This window comes from Pinus tabuliformis, chromosome 2_2 (assembly GCF_031772625.1).
Source record: "Pinus tabuliformis cultivar Carrire ecotype Pingquan chromosome 2_2, CPIR1, whole genome shotgun sequence".
Lineage (NCBI taxonomy): Eukaryota > Viridiplantae > Streptophyta > Pinopsida > Pinales > Pinaceae > Pinus > Pinus tabuliformis.
In genome coordinates, this window is record NC_142300.1 from 1035195283 (window position 1) to 1035215219 (window position 19937).

At 38.0% G+C, this 19937-nt stretch overlaps 1 protein-coding gene across 1 annotated transcript; it reads left to right on the top strand.

The window, feature by feature from the left end:
- Positions 1-11749: 11749 nt before the first annotated feature.
- Positions 11750-12184, top strand: LOC149196896 (36.4 kDa proline-rich protein-like). The gene has a single exon (XM_089408484.1). It carries the CDS (start codon positions 11750-11752, stop codon positions 12182-12184), a length of 435 nt encoding a protein of 144 aa, XP_089264610.1.
- The last annotated feature ends 7753 nt before the right edge of the window (positions 12185-19937 follow it).

The window sequence follows — 19937 nt, forward strand, 5'->3', positions numbered from 1 at the left end:
TCTTGTAGTTGAGTTTTCTCCATCATCTCACCTTGTATCTGACAGGGGGGAAATGATGGTCATCTACAAGCTTCAATGTCACATCAAATGAGCCTGAGCCAAAACCTGACATATCAGATTCAGAGTTGTAGCCAGAGACAAAGATGCCCCTGAGCATGCCTTCAGTCAGTGATACCTCTTCAAAGAATTGGGACACTTCCTCTAGTAGAAGACTTCAGCTTCTTGACAGTTTTACAAGAGTTACAGGAATTGCATTAAGCATTCCAGAGTTGGTGGTAATCCTTAAACCATCATAGGTTGATACTTCCCTTCTCAGGTTGAAGTTCTTCCTTTTATGCGGGGTAAGACCTCCTTTTCATTGTTGAAGTTTTCCCTCTTCAAAACAATAGGAACACTTCCTCTAGTAGAAGACTTCAGCTTCTTGCTAGTTTTGGAAGAGTTCTAAGAATTGCACTAAGCATTCCAGTGTTGGTGGTCATCCTTAAACCATCGCCCTTTATACCAAAATTTCAGAGAGCACATTTAGCCTAGTGCTGCCATGCATTTTTGCATGTTTTTTATTACAACTCTCTTCTTGGACTCATACATAACCCTTCGGATTAAGGGGGGGAATGTTGGACACCTAATCCTCTAAGGGTTGGTGTGGAAACTGAACAGCCAAAAGGAGTCCAAGAGACCACTTGGAATATGAATCCAAGGGTCACACCATGTACTATAAATGTATATCATTTGTTAATAATAACTGTACTCTCATGTTTTATCTTTCATACTATTTCTGCCATGTGTGTGTTTAACACATACATTGGTTTGAGAATTTTAAATAAAGCAGTGGTGGTGAAAATATCTACCTTGGTGATGATAGAGGGTACCAGATCAAATGGTATGGTAATGTTCCTGTCATTTTTCTTGATGGAAATATTAGACATAGTCAAAATGTAATGTATGTGCCTAGAATAAAAAAGAACCTGATCTCTATTTCTATGATAACAGATCAGAACCTTAAGGTTGAGTCTTTTTAAGTCTTATTGTGTTATTAAATATCTACTAGATTGCATGAAGCCAATTGCATCAGGTATTTGAGTGGGAGGATTGTATAAGCTGAATGTAAGAAGCGCACCACACCAAGCTTTGACCTCATCAGTTATGATTGCATAAGAGTTATGGCATCAAAGATTCGGTCATCTCAATTTCAATGACCTGCTGGTACTTCAGAAACGAGGTATGGTAAATGGTATTCATGATTTAAAGAATGTTCATGTTGATTTTGAATCATGTGCTCTTGGGAAGATGGATAGAGATGAGTTTCCTACAAATGTAGATAGAAACAAGAGAGATATACTACAGTTGTGCACACTTATTTGTGCGGGTCAATGGAAACAAGGTCATTATGAGGGTGCCTATTATTTCTTATTGTTTGTTTATGATTGCACAAGATTTTCTTGAGTATATTTCCTCAGAAAGAAGAGTCATACTTTGAATATTTTAAAGAGTTCAGAAGCAGGATTGAAAAACAGACATGAAAATTCATCAAAATTCTTCGTTAGAATCAAGGGGGAGAATACAAGAAGGGTGTTTTCATCAAATATTGCAAGGACTGTGGGATAATTGAATAGTTCACAATACTCCACACTCCTCGACAGAACGAGGTTGCACAGAGGAAGAACAAAACCCTTGTGGAGTGTGCTCGAAGCATGTTAAAAGGTCAGAATGCGTCTAATGGATTTTGGGTAGAAGCAATAAATACTGCAGTATATTTGAAGAATAGGAGTCCAACAAAAATCCTTGATTTTAAAACTCCATTAGAATATTTATTAGGTTCTAAGCATGCAGTTAATCATTTAAGAGTTTTTGAATCCAAATTTTTTTCTCATGTTCCAAAAGAGGATAGGAAGAAATTGGATTCAAAGGCCATTAAATGCATTTTTGTTGGGTACTACACAAAGTTTAAAGTTTATAAATTATTTAATCCCTCTACTCATAAAGTGTTTACAAGTAGAGATGTGGTATCCCATGAGCAGGTTGATGATGGAAACCATGAAAGAAGCAATGAAGAATGGCATATTTCTATGCTGGAGGAAGATGGAAGTCATGATAGGGGAAACCATGAGAAACAAAAAGAGTAGAAAAAGGAAGATGTGGATGGTACACATGAAGGTAGCAAGCCAAGTCCACCAAGGGATGATGAGAACAATTTTGAATCCAGTCCACCACTAAGGAGATTAGGTAGGAAAATTCATTTTCTAGCAAGATATAGGGATCATGCTCTTATAGCTAGTATGTTAAATATTGTTGAACCCTCTAATTATAAATAAGCAAGCCAATATAATGAATGGAGGGCAACCATGGAAGAGGAATATGAATCAATACTTAAAAACAAAACTTGGGATCTAGTTGAACTACCTGAAGGAAAACAACCCATAGGTTGAAAATGGTTATACAAGCCTAAATTTAAATTTGATGGGAGCATAGAAAAATATAAAACTAGGCTGGTTGCAAAGGGATACTCATAGAAAGAAGGCATAGTCTATGAGGAAACCTTTGCCCATGTAGCTAAATTAAACAAAATTAGAATATTAATTGCTTTATCTATTAAACACCATTGGATGATACACCAACTAGATGGGAAATCCACATTCTTAAATGGGGAATTAAAAGAAGAAGTGTATTTAATGCAACCTGAAGGGTTTGTTAAACGGGGCAATGAACATTTAGTTTGTAGATTGAAGAAAGAATTGTATGGACTAAAATAGGCACCCAGGTCGTGGTATCATAAAATTGATTCATTTTTCCTATAACATAGTTATAAAAGAAGCAAGAATGACCCTAATCTGTATAATGTGTTTAATGAAAAGGGGAAAATTGTTTCGATTTCTTTATATATAGATGATCTTATTACTAGAGGAAATGTTGATGAACTCATTAAAGAAATCAAAGAAAAGATGTCACAGCTTTTTGAGATGAAAGACCTCGGAGAGTTACATTATTGTTTGGGTCTGGAAGTCTGGATGGATTATGGCCAGAATTTTCTGTCTTAGGGAAAGTATGTCAAGAGTCTATTGAAAAAGTTCAAAATGGATCAGTGCAAAGTAGCATCAGTGTCTTTACAGCAGAATACCAAACTTCAGAATAATGATGGTTCAAAGGAGGTCGATGCAAAACTGTATGGACAATTGGTTGGGAGTATAATTTAATTGACTACAACTAGGTCGGATTTGGCTTTTGCAGTGAGTGTATTGAGCCCATTCATGTTAAATCCTCTTGAGAATCATTGGGCTGCAGCGAAAGGAATCTTAAGGTATCTTCAAGGAACCTTAGACTTTGGTATTTAATATACTTGTTTGTTTAATGTTCGATTGACAGGTTTCTCAGACTTAGACTGGGCTAGAAATCTAGATGACTGATGATCCATAACATGCTATGAATTTAGCATTAGGCCCAAGGTCATTGCATGGAGCAGCAGAACACTGTATCCTTGTCTTCAACAGAAGCAGAGTATCAATCAATGTGCACAACAACATGTGAGGCAGTTTGGTTGAGGAGACTTCTCAAGGATGTTGGAGAAGAACAAAAGATGCAACTATTATCAAATGTGATAACCAGAGCTCAATCGATCTTGATCTAGTGTTTCATAAAAACACAAAGCATATTGATACATAGTTTCACTTTGTTAGGGAGGAGGTTTAGTCAAAGGAAATCCATATTGAATATTCTAATACTTGTGACAATGCTGCAGATATTTTTACTAAGCCTCTTGGAAGAATTAAATTTGAATTATTTAGGGAGATGTTAAGAGTACTAGTGAACCCTTTCTCCATTGGGGGGGATGTTGAAGATAATGGAGAAATGTATTTTAGGAGAAAGTCAGTTCATTAGTTAAGCGTATGCCTTAGATTAGGATTTACTTCCTATCTCTTATGAGATTGTTCTAACTTCCCTATTCTATTGTACACTATATATTCATGGTGTGTAATGATGAATTTTTAGAGCATTCTGCCAGAAGTAGTCTCGAGGTGAAGCTCCTGACCTATGAGCAGATTAATGAATATATCTATGTTTTTCATTGTTTAACACTTAATTCTATGTTTATGTCTTTCATTATTTAACACTTAATTCTTAACACGAAAACCACATAAATTTTTTCAATATATAGTTAAGTAATATTAACATGTATTTGAAAATATATTAATAACAAGACAAAAAATAGACAATATTGTTCAATAAAATATTTCTTCTTTTTTTTTTCCTAAAGTAAGAGACGGACCTTCTATTTCATTGAAACAGGAAAATTACATTATATACAAACGTCCACCAAACTCTGTGGACTTAGGAAAAACAGAAAGTAGCCCTACTGGAAAGAGACACACCCACCCTGGAAAAGTACCACCCAAACTCTTTAAGTTACATACAAAAAATAAGCAACGGGAAAAGTTGGACACGTGAGCTTTCCCCACAAATTCCCGCAAAAACAATCCTATAACCTACCTCTTTGATCACTGCCGTCCAAATTCCTCTCTTAATCTAACGACGGATATGCATATCGCTCCTGGAAGAAACATGATGTTTAACCTCCCGACCCCACAAAACCGCACAATAAATCCTGATCGTTGATCGGCTTTGTGAGAATGGACGACTGAGCTGAATATCGCACGGCCAGATGTTGTCGACCTTTAATGCGCAATGAGGGTGGTTTTTGGTCCCAACCCTCCTCCATGTGTCAGGCTCCATGTGGTAGCTCATTCTCCAAAACCACTTTTTGTTTGAAAGCAGTGCGATCGCCTAAAAACCACTCGGCCGATGGTTTTATCACCCGACTATGGAAATTTGGATGATGCTGCCTCCTTCTCCATTGCTGACGAAACTTTTGACAAACACCAAGGAAATTTGAAGAAGAGATAATCCTAACTGCCCATACCAACCAGGGCCAACCTTCTACCTATTTGACCCAAATGAGAGAAACCAGCCGAGAAATGATCATCGAGACCTATCCTTTTTAGGTTTGTTCCAAAACACTTCTTTGTCCTTTTCTGCTAGGTTATGACTGCGAGTTTTTAAAATGCTTTGTGGTATTGCTTGCCACCCTGTCGGAGCTCTGCTTTCCTTGCAGCTAACACCTTGGTTGGCCAAGAAATCCGCCAGTTTGTTAGCCTCTCTGCGCACATGATTGAACCTAACTGAGTTAAGCCCCTGAAGGTGACCCTGAATTCTCTGGAAAACCCGGATTAATTTCCAGTGCTGAGAGACTTTCTCCGGCTCTGATCCGCAATAAATTCTTTTTACCGAGTTAATAACTAACTCAGAGTCGGCTTCAATGATCACATTGTGACAGTTCTCCTGCTTCAAAAACTCTAGGCCTTGCTCCATCGCCATTAATTCTGCCATGTTATTGGTGGCTCTTCCTAAATGACAGTGGAATAGGGAGAGGATGTTACCTGCTTCATCCCTCAGAACCCCCCCATAGCCAGCTATACCAGGGTTACCTTTTGAGGCCCCATCGACATTGAATTTCAAAAAGCCTCTTGGAGGAGGTTGCCAATACTCCTTTTCAGAAACCTTTTTGTTTACTATTATATTCTGGTCTCGTAGGGAGATCCCCTGCATGCTTAACTACCCGAGAGTTCGTAGTTCAGCTCCTAAGGGAGGAATTTTGGGAAGATTCCTGATTAATGAGCTGACCGTTTCCTTGATCTGTTTTAAGATCTGATCAAACAGGCTAAGAGCGTGATTCTTTTCATGTTTGAAGATTCTCTTGTACCTTTCTTTCCGTATATTCCAAATAATAAAACTTATCATGAGAGCCCAAGCTAGGTTGGGAACTTCATTTTCTGAAAAGTGTCTCCTCCATCTATTTAGGGTGTTTATAATACTCTCTTTGTCCCTATCAAACTGTTGAAAAATGTTGGCAAAAGCATCCCAAAGCTTGGAAGTGTAATTACAGTTGTTGAGAAGATGTTCCATAGTTTCCTCATGGGCTTCATAGAGTTGGCAAATGGAAGGTCCTAACATGCCTCTCTTTCTAATGTTGTCCCATGTCAAGATTTTTCTGTGCTAAACCAACCACATGAAGAGTTTGATCTTCATCCAACCTTGATGTTTCCAAAGGTTCAGCCAGGTTTGGTTTGGAGCCTGGGAAACCAGCTCAAGGAGAATACTTTTTGCTTCCTTGATATTGAAGATGCCTTCATTGTTGTTTCCCCATCTGAGTTGGTCCTACCCTTCAAAAACCAAGATCATCCTTTGATCCAACATTTTTCCAAGAGCCTCTGCCTTTGATTCCAGTATTCTATCATTCCTGCAATCTATCTTCTTCCATATCCTCCATTTTCCATTATTGTGGGTATTATCCCAAAAATCTTTCACTTTTTTTAAACCTTGGGTGTCAGTTTCATGCTTCAGGTTCAAAAAATCCTCTTCTAACAATCGTGGTTCTTGTTGCCATTTGTCCTCCCAGAAAAGAGCCAGGTCTCCTTCTCTGATTTCCCAAAAGCTATTTCTTTGAACTAAACCTTTGTTCTCCCAGGCTTTGTTCCAAATAGCATAGCCCTTTATGTTTCCAGACATCCTTATGAGGTCAGTGTGATGCCAAGAGCTGGCATATTTTTCTTTCCATATGCTTCCCATTGCACCTTGGGATTTTTAACCCAACACCACCAAAGTTTGGCCCCTAGAACCTTACTTAGGATCTCCTGGTCATCTAAGCCTAGGCCCCCATGATTCTTGGGTTTACAAATCTTTTCCCAAGAGACCAAGGCCCATTTTTTCCTAGTTTCCTCCCTGCCCCAGAGAAAGTCTCTTTGGATGTTTCTGAATTGCTGCAGGACTCCTATGGGGGCAGGTAGTGTTGAAAGCATGAAAATTGGAATTGATTGGAGCACAACCTTTGTCAGCACTAGTCTGCCAGCCAGATTTAAAGATCTGCTCGTCCATTTTCTGACTTTGTCCTGCATTTTGGTGATCAAGGGTTCCCAAATGCTCTTGTGCAAGGGTTTCACAGTTAGAGGAACTCCTAAGTACTTTGAAGGGAGGGAATCCCTCTGAAAGCCTAAAATTCTAGAGATATTTCTCTGAATAGCAATATTGGTGTTAAAGAAAAATATTTTGGATTTGGAGAGGTTGACTTCCATACCTGAGGCCATGGCAAAGTCATTCAGAATTTGTTTGAACGCCCGAGCCTCTTTGACAGTGGGGATACCTTGTAACATGGTGTCATCTACAAATTGTTGATGTGTCAAAGCCTGACCATTCTCCTTCAGAGTGAGACCTTGAATTTTTCCCATAACTCTGGCATGCTTGATAGACCGGCCAAGACCTTCCATCATGAGAATGAAGAGAAAGGGAGAAAGCAGATCCCCCTGCCTCAGCCCTCTGGAAGGAATAAAAATCTCAGAAGGAGAGCCATTAACCAATATTGAAAAGCTGGAAGAGGTGACCAAGGCCATGACCCATCCTACCCAGATGTGATCAAAACCAAAGGCCTTTAGCATATTCTTGATATAGGTCCCGTTTACTTTGTCATAAGATTTTGCTATGTCCAGTTGCAAGATCATAACAGTTTTTCTTGTGCTGGTTAATGAGTGAACCACTTCATGTGCTTGAATAATGTTATCCAGAATTTGTCTGCCTTCAACATAACCTAATTGCTCCCCTGAAATCAGAGAAGGAAGCATAGGTTTGAGTCTCTTGGCCACTACCTTGGATATAATTTTGTAGACCACATTGCAAAGTGCTATGGGTCTATACCTATCCGGTGTCTATGCATTTTCCTGTTTAGGGATCAGGGAGATGAAGGAGGTGTTGAGCGCTTGCAAGATGGTTCTGTTCATCCTGGAGTCTTCCACAACATTCAAAATATCCTCTTTTACAATATTCCAGCAAGCTTTAAAGAAATCTACATTGAAGCCATCCGGGCCTGGTGCTTTGCCATTCTACATGTCTTTGAGAACCTCACTGACCTCTTCTTCCGTCACTGGTCTGTTGAGATTGAAATTTTCCTCTCTAGTCACCAGCTTAGGTATATGCTTAATTACATCCCTGATGTAATGTTCTCTTTCTGGATTATTTTCCTGGGCTATTGCACGGAAGTGTTGAACCAACACTGCCTCTATCTCTTCATGGGATTGAAGAAGTTGTCCATCCTCCTTTTTTATTGAAGATATTTTGTTGTGTGCTCTATTCACCATGGTGGATCTGTGAAAAAATCTAGTGTTATGCTCCCCTTCTTTTAGCCATTGGACTCTAGATTTTTGTCTCCAAAAAATTTCCTCTCGTTTACACCAGTTTTCCCAATCTTGATGATATTTCTCCACTAGATCCTTTTTGTCTTTATTAAAACCTTCCGAGATCATAGCTTGGTTGAGTGCTTGCATTTTAATTTCCACCAATTTCTTTTCTGCAAAAATATTGCCAAAATTCTTCTTATTCCAATCTTTGAGCCTTAATTTTATGTGCTTTAATATTTTATGAAGCATGAACATTCTAGTTCCCTGAATCTGTAGATCTTCTGCCCACCATTTTTCAATATTACTAATGAAATCTGGGTGTGAAAGCCAAATATTCTCAAATTTGAAAGGTCTATTCCGGGGGGTACCTATACCCTGGATCTCCATTTGAATTGGCCAGTGATCTGAGCCTCCCACTGGAAGAACACTAGCTATTATTTCCTTATCTAAAAGCATAAGATCCTCCGAGATAATGAATCTATCCAATTTGGATGCTACCTGAGACTCTCCTCCTCTCTTGTTGTTCCAAGTGAAGAGGCCATTACTTGTTTCAACATCCACTAGTTTCATGTTATCTGAAAAGATCTAAAAAGCTAAGGAGTCTTTACTAAGTGCTCTAGTTCCACATTTTTTCAGAAAGTGATTTTATCATATTAAAATCCCCTCCTATGATCCAGGGTATCTCGGCATGTCTTTCCCTGAGATACACTAGGGATTCTGTGAACTTGAGTTTGTCTTCTATTCTTTGAGGGCCATACACATTCGTGACTAGATAGGTACTCATATCCCCAACAGGCTGAATCACTACTGATAAATAATTCCTTGCAGCTTCAACATCAATTAAATCAATTCTTTGGGGGTTCCAAAGCGTGAGAATACCTCCTGCTGTATTCTCTGCTTTAACTTCTAGATATTCATATTTATTGAGCCACTTTCTATGAAGTTGTCTTAACTTTTGAATGGAACATTTCGTTTCCTGGATAAAAATTATATCTGGAGCAGCCTGTTTCATTCTATTGTTTAGCAATCTCTGCTTTCTTTTACTGCCTAGACCTCTAATATTCCAAGAAATGAACTTCATCATTAAATATTTGTGAAGGAGTAGCTAGTAAGATCTTTCATCTTACCTGAATCTATCATGAGCTTTCCACATTCCATTAATAGCTCATTCTGCTTTTTTCTGCCTCTCTTTTTTCCTGGGTTTCTGGGTGCTAATCCCGGAGTAGATTTTATCGTCTTTACTCCTTCGCTACTCAACCTATTCCTGTTTTTTTCCTTCTCTGGACCCTTTTCCTGAGTTTTCCATAAATACAGCTGTTGTATTCTATTGAGCTCTTCCTGGGGTAACGATTCAACCCCAATAGATGTTCCTTGAATTAAGAACCCTTCCAGATCTAGATTTTCTCTTTCTAGAATCTCAGTTTAGTCTCTTCCAGATCCGTTTCAATTTGGGTCATTTCTTGGTCCATCTCTGGTTCTGTATCACTCATCATTATTCCTTTCTGTTTATCATTTTCTTGTGTTTGTTCATGGTTTCCTTCCTTCTCCTTCTCACCCGTACTCCCTTCATTTGCTCGATTTTCTGTTGTTCTTTCTTCGTCCTCTACCAGAACTTGGAACTAGTTCTACCTACCTTGATGTCCATCCTTTTGTTGCAGCTTTTGCCCTCTTTTTCCACCTTTTCCTTTATGGACCACCTTGTGAAAGCTATCCGGGTCTTTCATTGTATTAGTTTTGCTATTATTCTCTGTTTTTCCAAGAGGGCAGTCTTTGAGAAGATGCCCATGTTCATGACATCTATGACATCTGAACAGAATATGTTCATAGTCCACTGATTGAATCCATTCTTCATCAAAAACTTCCAGTAACACCTCATCCGGAAGAGCTCCTAATAGATCCATCTCCACACATATCCTGGCAAAGGAAGTATATTTTCCTCTTCTAGTAGCTTCTGAAGCTTTGATAAACCTACCTAACTTATTGCCTATGGCAGCTAACGATTCATGTTGCGAATAATCAAGAGGTAGGGAATAGAGTCTTACCCAGACTCGAGCGATGTGAAAGTTTCACGTTCCAGAACAAAGTTCAACTTCCATGGCCTCATATAAAGACCTGCTGCTGCGTAGAAGTAGGGCCCTCCTTCAAACACTCTGTCTTTATCCTCGATGTTTGTGAACACCACTATAAAGAAACCCTTTGACCCAAGGTGTAGATCAATGCTCCCTTTATGTTTCCAGTGGTACTTGATCCATGTTTGTAAAGCTTTTTCTATTGGCCAGAGTACCATGAATTTGCAAATGATTGCGTAGGTTTGCATGTTCATTTAAAACCACTTTGGGTGTTATTTCAGCTTTGGGTTTACAAGGCCCCTTTTGTTTTTTCTCTTTTGTTTCCTGTTTTTTGTCCTCTTCCTCCTTGTCTTTAGTGTTGTTGTTCTCCCTTATTTTGACCTCCTCTTCCTTTTCCATGTTACTCCTTTCATCTTCCACAATTTTTCTGACTTTTTCTGGGGGCTTCTTGCCCTTGTTGGCCACGGCCTCCTTATAGGAGGGAGAAGAGCTCCCTCCTCTGCCTCCATCCATGGATGAAGAATCCCGCAGCCTGCCGAAACCCTGGTAACTTGTTTTTCTCCTGCGAGTTTTTTCGACTCCATACCTATTTCAATATACATAACTAAATAAAATATTTCAATATCATCCTTCTCTGTGTAATATATATCATTCATTTAAAAAAAATCTTTAAGAAAATAATATATATATATAAAACGAAGTTCAATATTATTAGAGCTTACGAACAATAATTGCGTATTTTATTTTAAGTATACAACTGTAACCAATAATGAATTTGCCCCTTTCCTCGAATCGAATCCGTGCATATTATTAGGTCATCATTTTGAAAGTTAATATGATTATCGCTGAAACACTGAAATACTCATGTTTATTTTATTATATTTATTTCTGAAGTTGTTTAGAAACCTTTCGTACTGCATGAGACTTTGAAGTTTCTAACCCATTATAATTCGTATTCTGATGTGGATATTTCCACCCTGTACTAATTATCACGGGAAAGCCTCTTATTTTATTCGTTTTCTTTAAGTGAAAGCGCCTTCCTTAAGATGGGAAGATCTTTCTGAAACACAACTGGGACTTGTACGAACAATGGGAATCGAAGTGAGGAGAATAGAAGCACCCAAGTTTCCTCCTCACTCACTCGCTCACCTCCAAGTTGTTGCTCACGGATCAGTTTTATGTTCACATGGAAGTCAGTAGTTTTGCATTATTATATCATCATTATTGCTAAAGGTCAAGCACCCCATACGGCAGCCTGACCGGAAATCACATCTCCACGCTGGACTTTATTAAAATAATGTAAATATTGAATTAAAAAAATGGTGCTCTGAAAGTAACACAGTTGCTATAAAATCCATCATCTGCGAGCTCAAATATGCAACTCCCTCCTTTTCCCTTTCAGTGGTTTCCTTCTCTTCTCTTCAATTCAAAGAGTGGAAGGAAGAGCATCGTATTTGATTGAAGATGCCAAAGGGTGTAGCATTGCTTTTTATAGTTCTGATTGCTGCAGCAACCACCATGCCTGCTCTTGTCATGGCATCCGGTAGCTATGACTGTCCTCCTGGCGGAGGAACTCCTAGCGTCCCAAGCGGCGGAAGTAGCCCTGCAGGCGGCGGATCGGGTGGAGGAAGTTCGTCATGTCCTTTAGATGCGCTGAAACTAGGAGCCTGCGTTGATTTGTTGGGGGGTTTGGTTCACGTAGGCATTGGAGACCCTGTTGTGAACCAGTGCTGTCCAGTGTTGGCAGGTGTTTTGGAGTTGGAGGCAGCGCTGTGCTTATGTACAACTATCCGCCTTAAACTACTCAACCTCAACGTCATCCTACCACTGGCTGTGGAGCTCTTTATTCAATGCGGTCTGACCCCTCCACCTGGATTCACATGCCCACCTCTCAATTAGGAAGGTATATTGCATGCCACGTCAACCCTTCACTCCAATATTTCATTCAATTAAAAGATTCATTTGCGTTGGCTTACTTCGATACAGTATGTTCACAGTGATTGTGGATGGCCCTCAGATGAAATGGAGCGACAATAGCGACAATAATCAGACTGAGCCACGCAATACAGAAGATTGTGCACGTCGGTCCGCCTAGATTTGTTTTTTATGTTTTTCCAAAAACGAGGATCCACGATTTTCTGGGTTCTATGTTATTCAGCAGAGCACTGTACCAGATCAGAGCTTTGTCAATAATATTTCTCTCCTATCGTAACATTGCTTCTGCTTTGCGGTTAGATTATAATATATTTTAGGACGGGTTTTTTCTTTAATGAGCGGAATTGGTAACCGGGCGGGGATTCTCCAGGATCCCAACGCGGTCCCTGGCGCGGTACACTACAATGATGAATGGCAATCTTAGGTCAAAATAGTCGATTAATATGTTTGTCATTATTTCAATTTCAATCATTTCTATAGGTGCCGTAGTGTACAGCGTATAGTGCTTAGTTCCATTTGCCCTTTGATATTAAAAAAGAACATTAATATATAAAAAGAACATTTTTATATATAACAATTTAAAAATTATCACATCTCTTTAAATATAAAATAATTAATATACATCAAATGCAGGGTATGCTCTTATAAATTAAGATATAATTAAAGAGCGACCATATCATATGATCTATTATAACAGTGCCAGTCTGCCAGATATTTTAGTAATATTTTAGTAAACCCAAAAAGTGATTGACAAACTTTTTCAGTAAGGTCAAAATAAAAGTATAATCAATTCTTTATTTGACTACTGACTCCACCTTGGATTCACTTTGTTGCAGCCAGATTTGTCAACACATAATTCAGATCAACGGAACTTATTCATTACTTCGATATGTGTATATGTGTATTTGTGTTTATTCATTACTTCGATATGTGTATTTGTATTTGAGTTTATTTTGAAAGAGGAATTTTAGAATTAGAATTTAATAATCAATAATTAATATATAAAAATTTATTTAATAATCAATAATTAATATATAAAAAATAAATTTTTATATAATAATTTTAAAAATTAAAGCGTATTGAATTTTTTTTGAAATGTTTAAATCTAGAGTAGAAAGAAGTACTGAGTTCCCTGGTTGGAACTGCATCTTCTTGATAGACTTGTCATGCCAATTTTTTTGTTGTTGCTATATTAACATGTTCTATTGAATAAAATCTCTTCGAAATTAATATCTCATTTAACTGTAATAGATGTTGTTGTTGTGCTTCTAAGAGATCTAATCCCAAGTAAACTGTTGTTCGAAAAGTTTTTATCTAGAACTATATCGGAAAAAGAACTTGTTTCCCATATACCAGCTCATATGGTGTATGTCCTGTGTCGTTCCGCCAAGTTGTTCGATAAACCCATAAAGCTTTAGGTAACCAACTCGCACAATCCTTCCTATGCAAATTTACTATTTTGGTGAGGATGGAATTAATCACCTTGTTGGTAGACTCCACCTGGTCATTTTCTTCCGGGTGATACGGAGTGGACTTCCTATTCCGAATTATGTATTGATCCACGATTTCCTGTACCAGATTATAAATAAACTACGACCCATTGTCAGTAACAATCTCTCAAGGAACACCAAATCTAGTAAAAATTTCGCCAAACAAAAATTCAACAACTTTTTGTGTAGCAAAATAAACAACTTTAGCCTCTACCCATTTTGTAACAAAATAAGTGCAAACCAATATATGCTTTTTATTCATAGTTGTTGGATTTATTGGTCCTACGAAATCGATAGCCCATTTTTCAAAGGGCTCAATCATAATCTGAGGATGTAAAGGCATTTTGTTGGCTTGAATAGGTTGACCCATTCGCTGATAGCTACCGGAATGCTTGACATACTGTTTGGCATCCTTAAACAAAGAAAGCCAAAAGTATCCAATGCGTAAGGTTTTATATGTAGTTCTCTTATCAACGAAGTGATCACCACAAGGATCATCATGGGCATATTTTAGCATATCAAACACTTCTTCCTCTCTTACACATCTACAAATGATAAGATTTGGTCCAGTGTAAAAGAGGTCTCCTTGGATCCAAGAATATGTAGCACCTTTTAATATGATATTCAACTTTTCACGAGAAGATAAGTGAGGTGGTGTTTTTCCGGTGACTAAATAGTTGGCTATGTCAGCAAACCATGGAGACTTTGTTGACATAACAAAAAGATGTTCATCAGCGAAATCATCATCAACAGGAATTACTTCACCAGGATTATTCAATCTAGAAAGATATTCAGATACAACATTAGATTTTCTTGGTCTATCAACAATAGTAACATTAAATTCCTGTAACAACATAAACCAGCTAGTCACTCTACCGCTAGTCAATGGTTTATTCATTAAATATTTTATCGCAAAATGATCAGTATGCACAAAGACTTCATATCTTATGATGTAGTGTCTGAATTTATTGATAGCAAAAATTACAGCTAGAAACTCTTTCTCGGTCACTGTATAGTTCAATTCAATGGGTGACAAATTTTTACTGATGAAGTAAATAGCATAGGATTGTTTGATCTCTTCCTGTCCTAAAGCTATGCCAATGGTAGTATCTGTGGCGTCAAAGGAAATATGGAACGGAAGGGACCAGTTAGGACCTCTCAGAACTGGTGCCTACACTAATTTTTCTTTTAATGTCTCAAAATACTGTTGACAAGTTATGGATCAGAAAGAACTCACTATCAAGCTAACAATGGAAAAGGGGTGTAGCTGTCCTAGAAAAGTTTTCAATGAACCTCTTGTAATAGCCCACATGTCCCAGGAACCCTCTCACTTCCCTTTGTGTTTTGGGTGCAGGAAGACGCAAGATAACTTCTATTTTGGTCATGTCTTCCTAGATACCTTTGTCGAAAACCAAATGTCCAAGGACTACTCCTGATTTGCACATTAATCTACACTTTTTATCACTCAAATCAAGGTGAGCCTCTTGGCAATGTAAAATCACTTTTTCTAAGTTTTTAAGGGCTTCTTGGAATGAGTTACTAAACACTGAAACATCATCCATATAGATCTCAACGCACTCGAGATCAGCAAAAATAGCCAGCATTGCCCTTTGAAAGGTGACTCAGGCATTACATAGTCCAAAGGGAAGCACTCAGTAAGCGAATGTACCCCATGGACATGTAAAGGTGGTCTTATCTTGATCTACAGGTGCGATCTAAATTTGGTTGTACCCACTAAAGCCATCTAAAAATGAAAAGTACTTTTTACCAACAAGGGTATCTAGCACATGATTGATAAAAGGAAGCAGAAATTAATCCTTGAGTGTGGCTTTATTAAGTTCTCAATAATCCATGCTAATGCGCCATCTCCCATCCTTTTTCGGGACTATTACCAACAGGGAGACCCACTGACTATCGGATATAGGATATATAAAATTAGCGACCAAGAGTTTTTGTAGTTCTTCTTTCACAACATCTCTTAGTGCAAGGTTCATGCGCCTTTAGGCTTAACGAACAGGTTAGGCTCCCTCCTGAATATAAATATGGTGATTACATGTTTTAGGAGGTATGTCTTTCATGTCCTCGTAACTCCATGCAAAGGCATCAAGGTGATCACGCAAAAAATCAACAAGATGCTCTCATTGAAATGAGTCTAGGTCTATAATGATATGTAAGGATTTGCATGGACTAATTTCAACAAGAATAGTCTCGGGCTTAAGAGTGTAGGAAGATGCTACTAAGACTGGTGATGAGGAGGGTTGAGAATGAAGATTTCCTTGAAAATCTGGACTAAATGTTTGATGAAACAAGTTGAAATTAGGCATTATTTCCAGGTTATTTAAGAAGTCTCGTAATCCACCCTCCTTGGTAGACTCAGTATGGTGGTGGATCAAGGAAACAGGTTGAGTCTCCTCATCACTGCTATTGTAATCTAACCACAAAGTGTCCTTGAGCTCTTGAATAGATTTTTCAGGCGAGTATAAGGTGACATTCTTCCTAGAGTCTTCATATGAGATATACATATCACCAGAGCGACATCCAATGTAAGCATCAGCTGTGGCAAGACATGGTCATCTCAGAATCAAGGGATATCCACCCACAAGATTTTTTTGCTGAAGGACAATAATGTCCACAGGGTATTCCCAAGAGTCCATGGAGACAACCACATCTTCCAGTACACCTTCTGGCTTGATTTTTGATCTATCTGCAAGTTTAAGCATAGTAGGGGTAGGATGAATATGGAACAACCCAAGTTAATCCATGGTTTGCCTAGTCATGACATTGATGGTTGCATCGAGGTCTATTAACACATTGGGGACAAGGATATCACCTATCTGAATAGAGACAACTGAGTTTCTAGGATCGGTATACTTTTCCATTTGTGTAGATCCTGTCATTAACTCAGCTGCTCGACCAACAAATTGAATGATTTGAGGTTCTATTCTCTTCCTTCCTGGCTTTTTGAGACAAAGTTCCCTAATTATTTTCGTGTAGATGGGGATCTCTCTGATACGCAGAGATTCCTCATCTCAGAAGCCAAATTGGACTCAGGGTCACTCCTCTCCATAACTAGCCTCTCTCGATAGCGAGGCCGGTTTGAAGAAGATGGTAAATTTGATGGTGCGGGAATGGGATGAATGGTGTCATTGTTTTCCAAATGACCAAGAGTTTCCTCGTTTTTCACCACAATGATCACCATGGTTTTTTTGGTTTTTTTGGTTTGACTACCCTTCATGATCTAAATTGAAGCTCATGCATTCCAACCGATAAGGTTTGGTAAATAGGATAAGGGGACTGTTGAACTGAACGGATCGATTACACGACCTTATTATTAGGATTTGCTACCGGTTGAGCAGGCACTTGGGGTGGTCGAAAAGGTTGTGGTAAAGGTAATGGTGGCATTGTTTGACTTTGTTGAGGTATGGGAGGAAAGGATGGTTGTGACATATGGTGAGGTGCATATGTAGGAGGATATGACAACATCTATGCAAGATAAGATTGGTGTGAATGGTTTGACCCTCTCCATCCTTGTTATCAGGATTGGGGGGTTTTCCCATAGTGATAATGGTTCCCATGCTACCAAGGTTAAGAGAGATGAGTGCTATATGGATGTGCATTAAGTCCAAAAATATGTGGTGAAGATTCAGCAGCCATAACTACACTTACCTGAGGCCAATTTCTCCATGCTCCCATAACATGTAACTGTTCAGGTTCAAAATTCTCTCCTTCAAATACAGCTTTTAATCCTGGTATGGAGGGCCATTTATTGGTGGCATGGTTTCACAAATCACACATTTTAGATCAGCATGACATTCTCTTAGAAGATGCTTCTTCCTACATTTATGACAAAAAATAGACAAAGACTCTTGTTCATATACCAATTTCTGCTGAATTTTTAAAGAGTCTATTTTCTTGCTAACAATATTCATTATTTCAATTTTGATATTGTCCATTTTGTTCTCCAAACCAATAATCATAGCATCTGTAGATCCATGTTTACTAGTTCTACTTCGATTTCCTCTACTAGATCTTGGTTGATTCCTTGAAAATTTCATGCACAAGTCACAAATTTGATCAAAACTTTTCTGAGCAATATCCTCTTGTACTAATAAATTCAAATTATGCCTAGAATCTTCAATAAGTCCATGTAAGAACAAGGTCCTGATAGTACTTATATCAAATTTATGTTTTGACCTCTGGAGGATGTATAAAAATGTCTCTAAATAATCCTCCAAGGTCTCATCATCCCCTTGCACAATGGTAAATACCTTGTCTTGCATTTATCTAGTTTTGCAATATTCCTGGTATTTAGTAAAAAACACCCTCTTAATTTGGTCGCAAGAAGTTATAGTTCTCCCTCTGAGTCCCATGAACTAGCGCAAGGTTGAGTCCTTGAGAGTTCCATGTAATAACTTTAATTTTTGGGCATCTGCAGAGTAATCATAGCTTCTACATAAGATATAAAACTCAAAAGAAAAGAATCAACATCTTCGTGCACCTTACCATAGAAATGAGGGAGATGACGGTGGAATATTCTTCATTTGAGTAATTGTTTCAGGATCCACTATTGGAAATCCAAAGGTGGATTGTTCCTCAATTACCTAATTCTCACCAATCCCCTCAGCATGATCCTTGTGCTCTACCATTTTTGTTCCCCTGATCAAACCACTCCCGTTAAAGTGAGAAGGTTGACTATGGCTCAAATTGGTCTTTGGAGCACCACTAGTTTCCTTCTTCCCCTTCCTAGGTTGTGTCACACCTGAAGTGTTGTTTCTAGAGTCCAAGTGGACAGTTCCTGCGTGATGATTTTGTGTCTGTTTGGACATTTTGCCCACAAAAGAAGGTCCAATATGAGAAAAAGTTTCAGATTTATCAATTTTCCCTTGACCCTTATTAGGCTTTTGACCTTTACCCCTTTTAAGCATTCATCTTTAAAAAAAATCCAAAAAATGACAAAACTTTTAAATTTACAAAAAAAGAATCTTAAATCAAATGTTGCAAAGGAATAAATAAATCGATACTATGAAATGCTTCAACAATAGAAGCACACTGCAGAAAAAATAAAAGAAGAATTACCCCTACTGCAAAGGAAAGGAAACAAGAAAGTTCTTACCACTCCTTAGAAATGCCTCCCCGACAATGGTGCCAAAATGTTGGGTGCAGGAATTGCAGTTAAGCAGACTCCTTTCAACACTTAATTTCTCAACTTGGGGTTTCATACACTTCGAGACGTAACGCAGGAAATTTCGAGAAATGATATGAACCTTCTCTAACTATATTCCTACTTATTTGATTACAAATTGCATAATCGAATGGATAGATCACACGGAAATGAATACCAAGAAAACTCTGGTGCTCAATGAAAAGAATGTGCTTTGCAAAAATTCAAATAAAGGAAACTCTCAATTCATCATGAACAATCTGAATTGGTAAAATAACTATTTGAGATTCTCTTCAGTATGGTTATAAGACAAGAGAATGATCCAACTAATCAGGATGCCTGTCTTCCTTAAGATTTTCCTTCCTGTACCAAGCTCTCGTTCTTATAATGCAACAAGGTTCCTATACTGGAACGTTGTTCCTGTACTAGAGCACAGCGTCTATACTAGAAGTATGTATATTGGGCACTTACTGAAGACCTTGACCCACATACAAGAGCTTTGAGCCTTTGTACTAAAGCACTATGTTCCTGTACTCAGAATGTTGATTCATGTACTAGAACAAAGGTTCCTATACTAGGAAACCAGAGTTCATGTACTAGGTTTCCAAATCGATTGCATGGAATAAAAGTGTGTCAACTAAGAAAATAAATGCAAGGTGAAAACAAAGCTGTAAAGTGAACTTCTATAAGAAAAATGAACCATTAACTAATCACATGCTCGAAAATGAAAAGTGCTTTCACAGCCAAAGGAAATTTCTATTGAAATAAGAAATAGTTTTACTTGGAAACTACTTTGACTCAAACATCAGCAAGCTCTTTCCTGAGATGATTATTTATTGAATAAATTAGATCTGCAACCTTATACAAATAATCGTTTTAACTTAGGGAATCCTTCTGATAAATTCAATATTAAATCCAACAACGAGTGCAGGTACAAACCCAAATAATGTAACAATGTTTTAGTGAAATCTTATGGACATTAATCAAATCTAAATCTAAACTTGAATATTAGAATTTGCTTCACTAAAAATCCAAACACTATTTGCAAAAGAATAATAGACCTACA

Coding starts and splice junctions, on each gene's coding strand:
- LOC149196896 (XM_089408484.1), top strand. CDS start 11,750: ATGCCAAAGGGTGTAGCATTGCTTTTTATAGTTCTGATTGCTGCAGCA.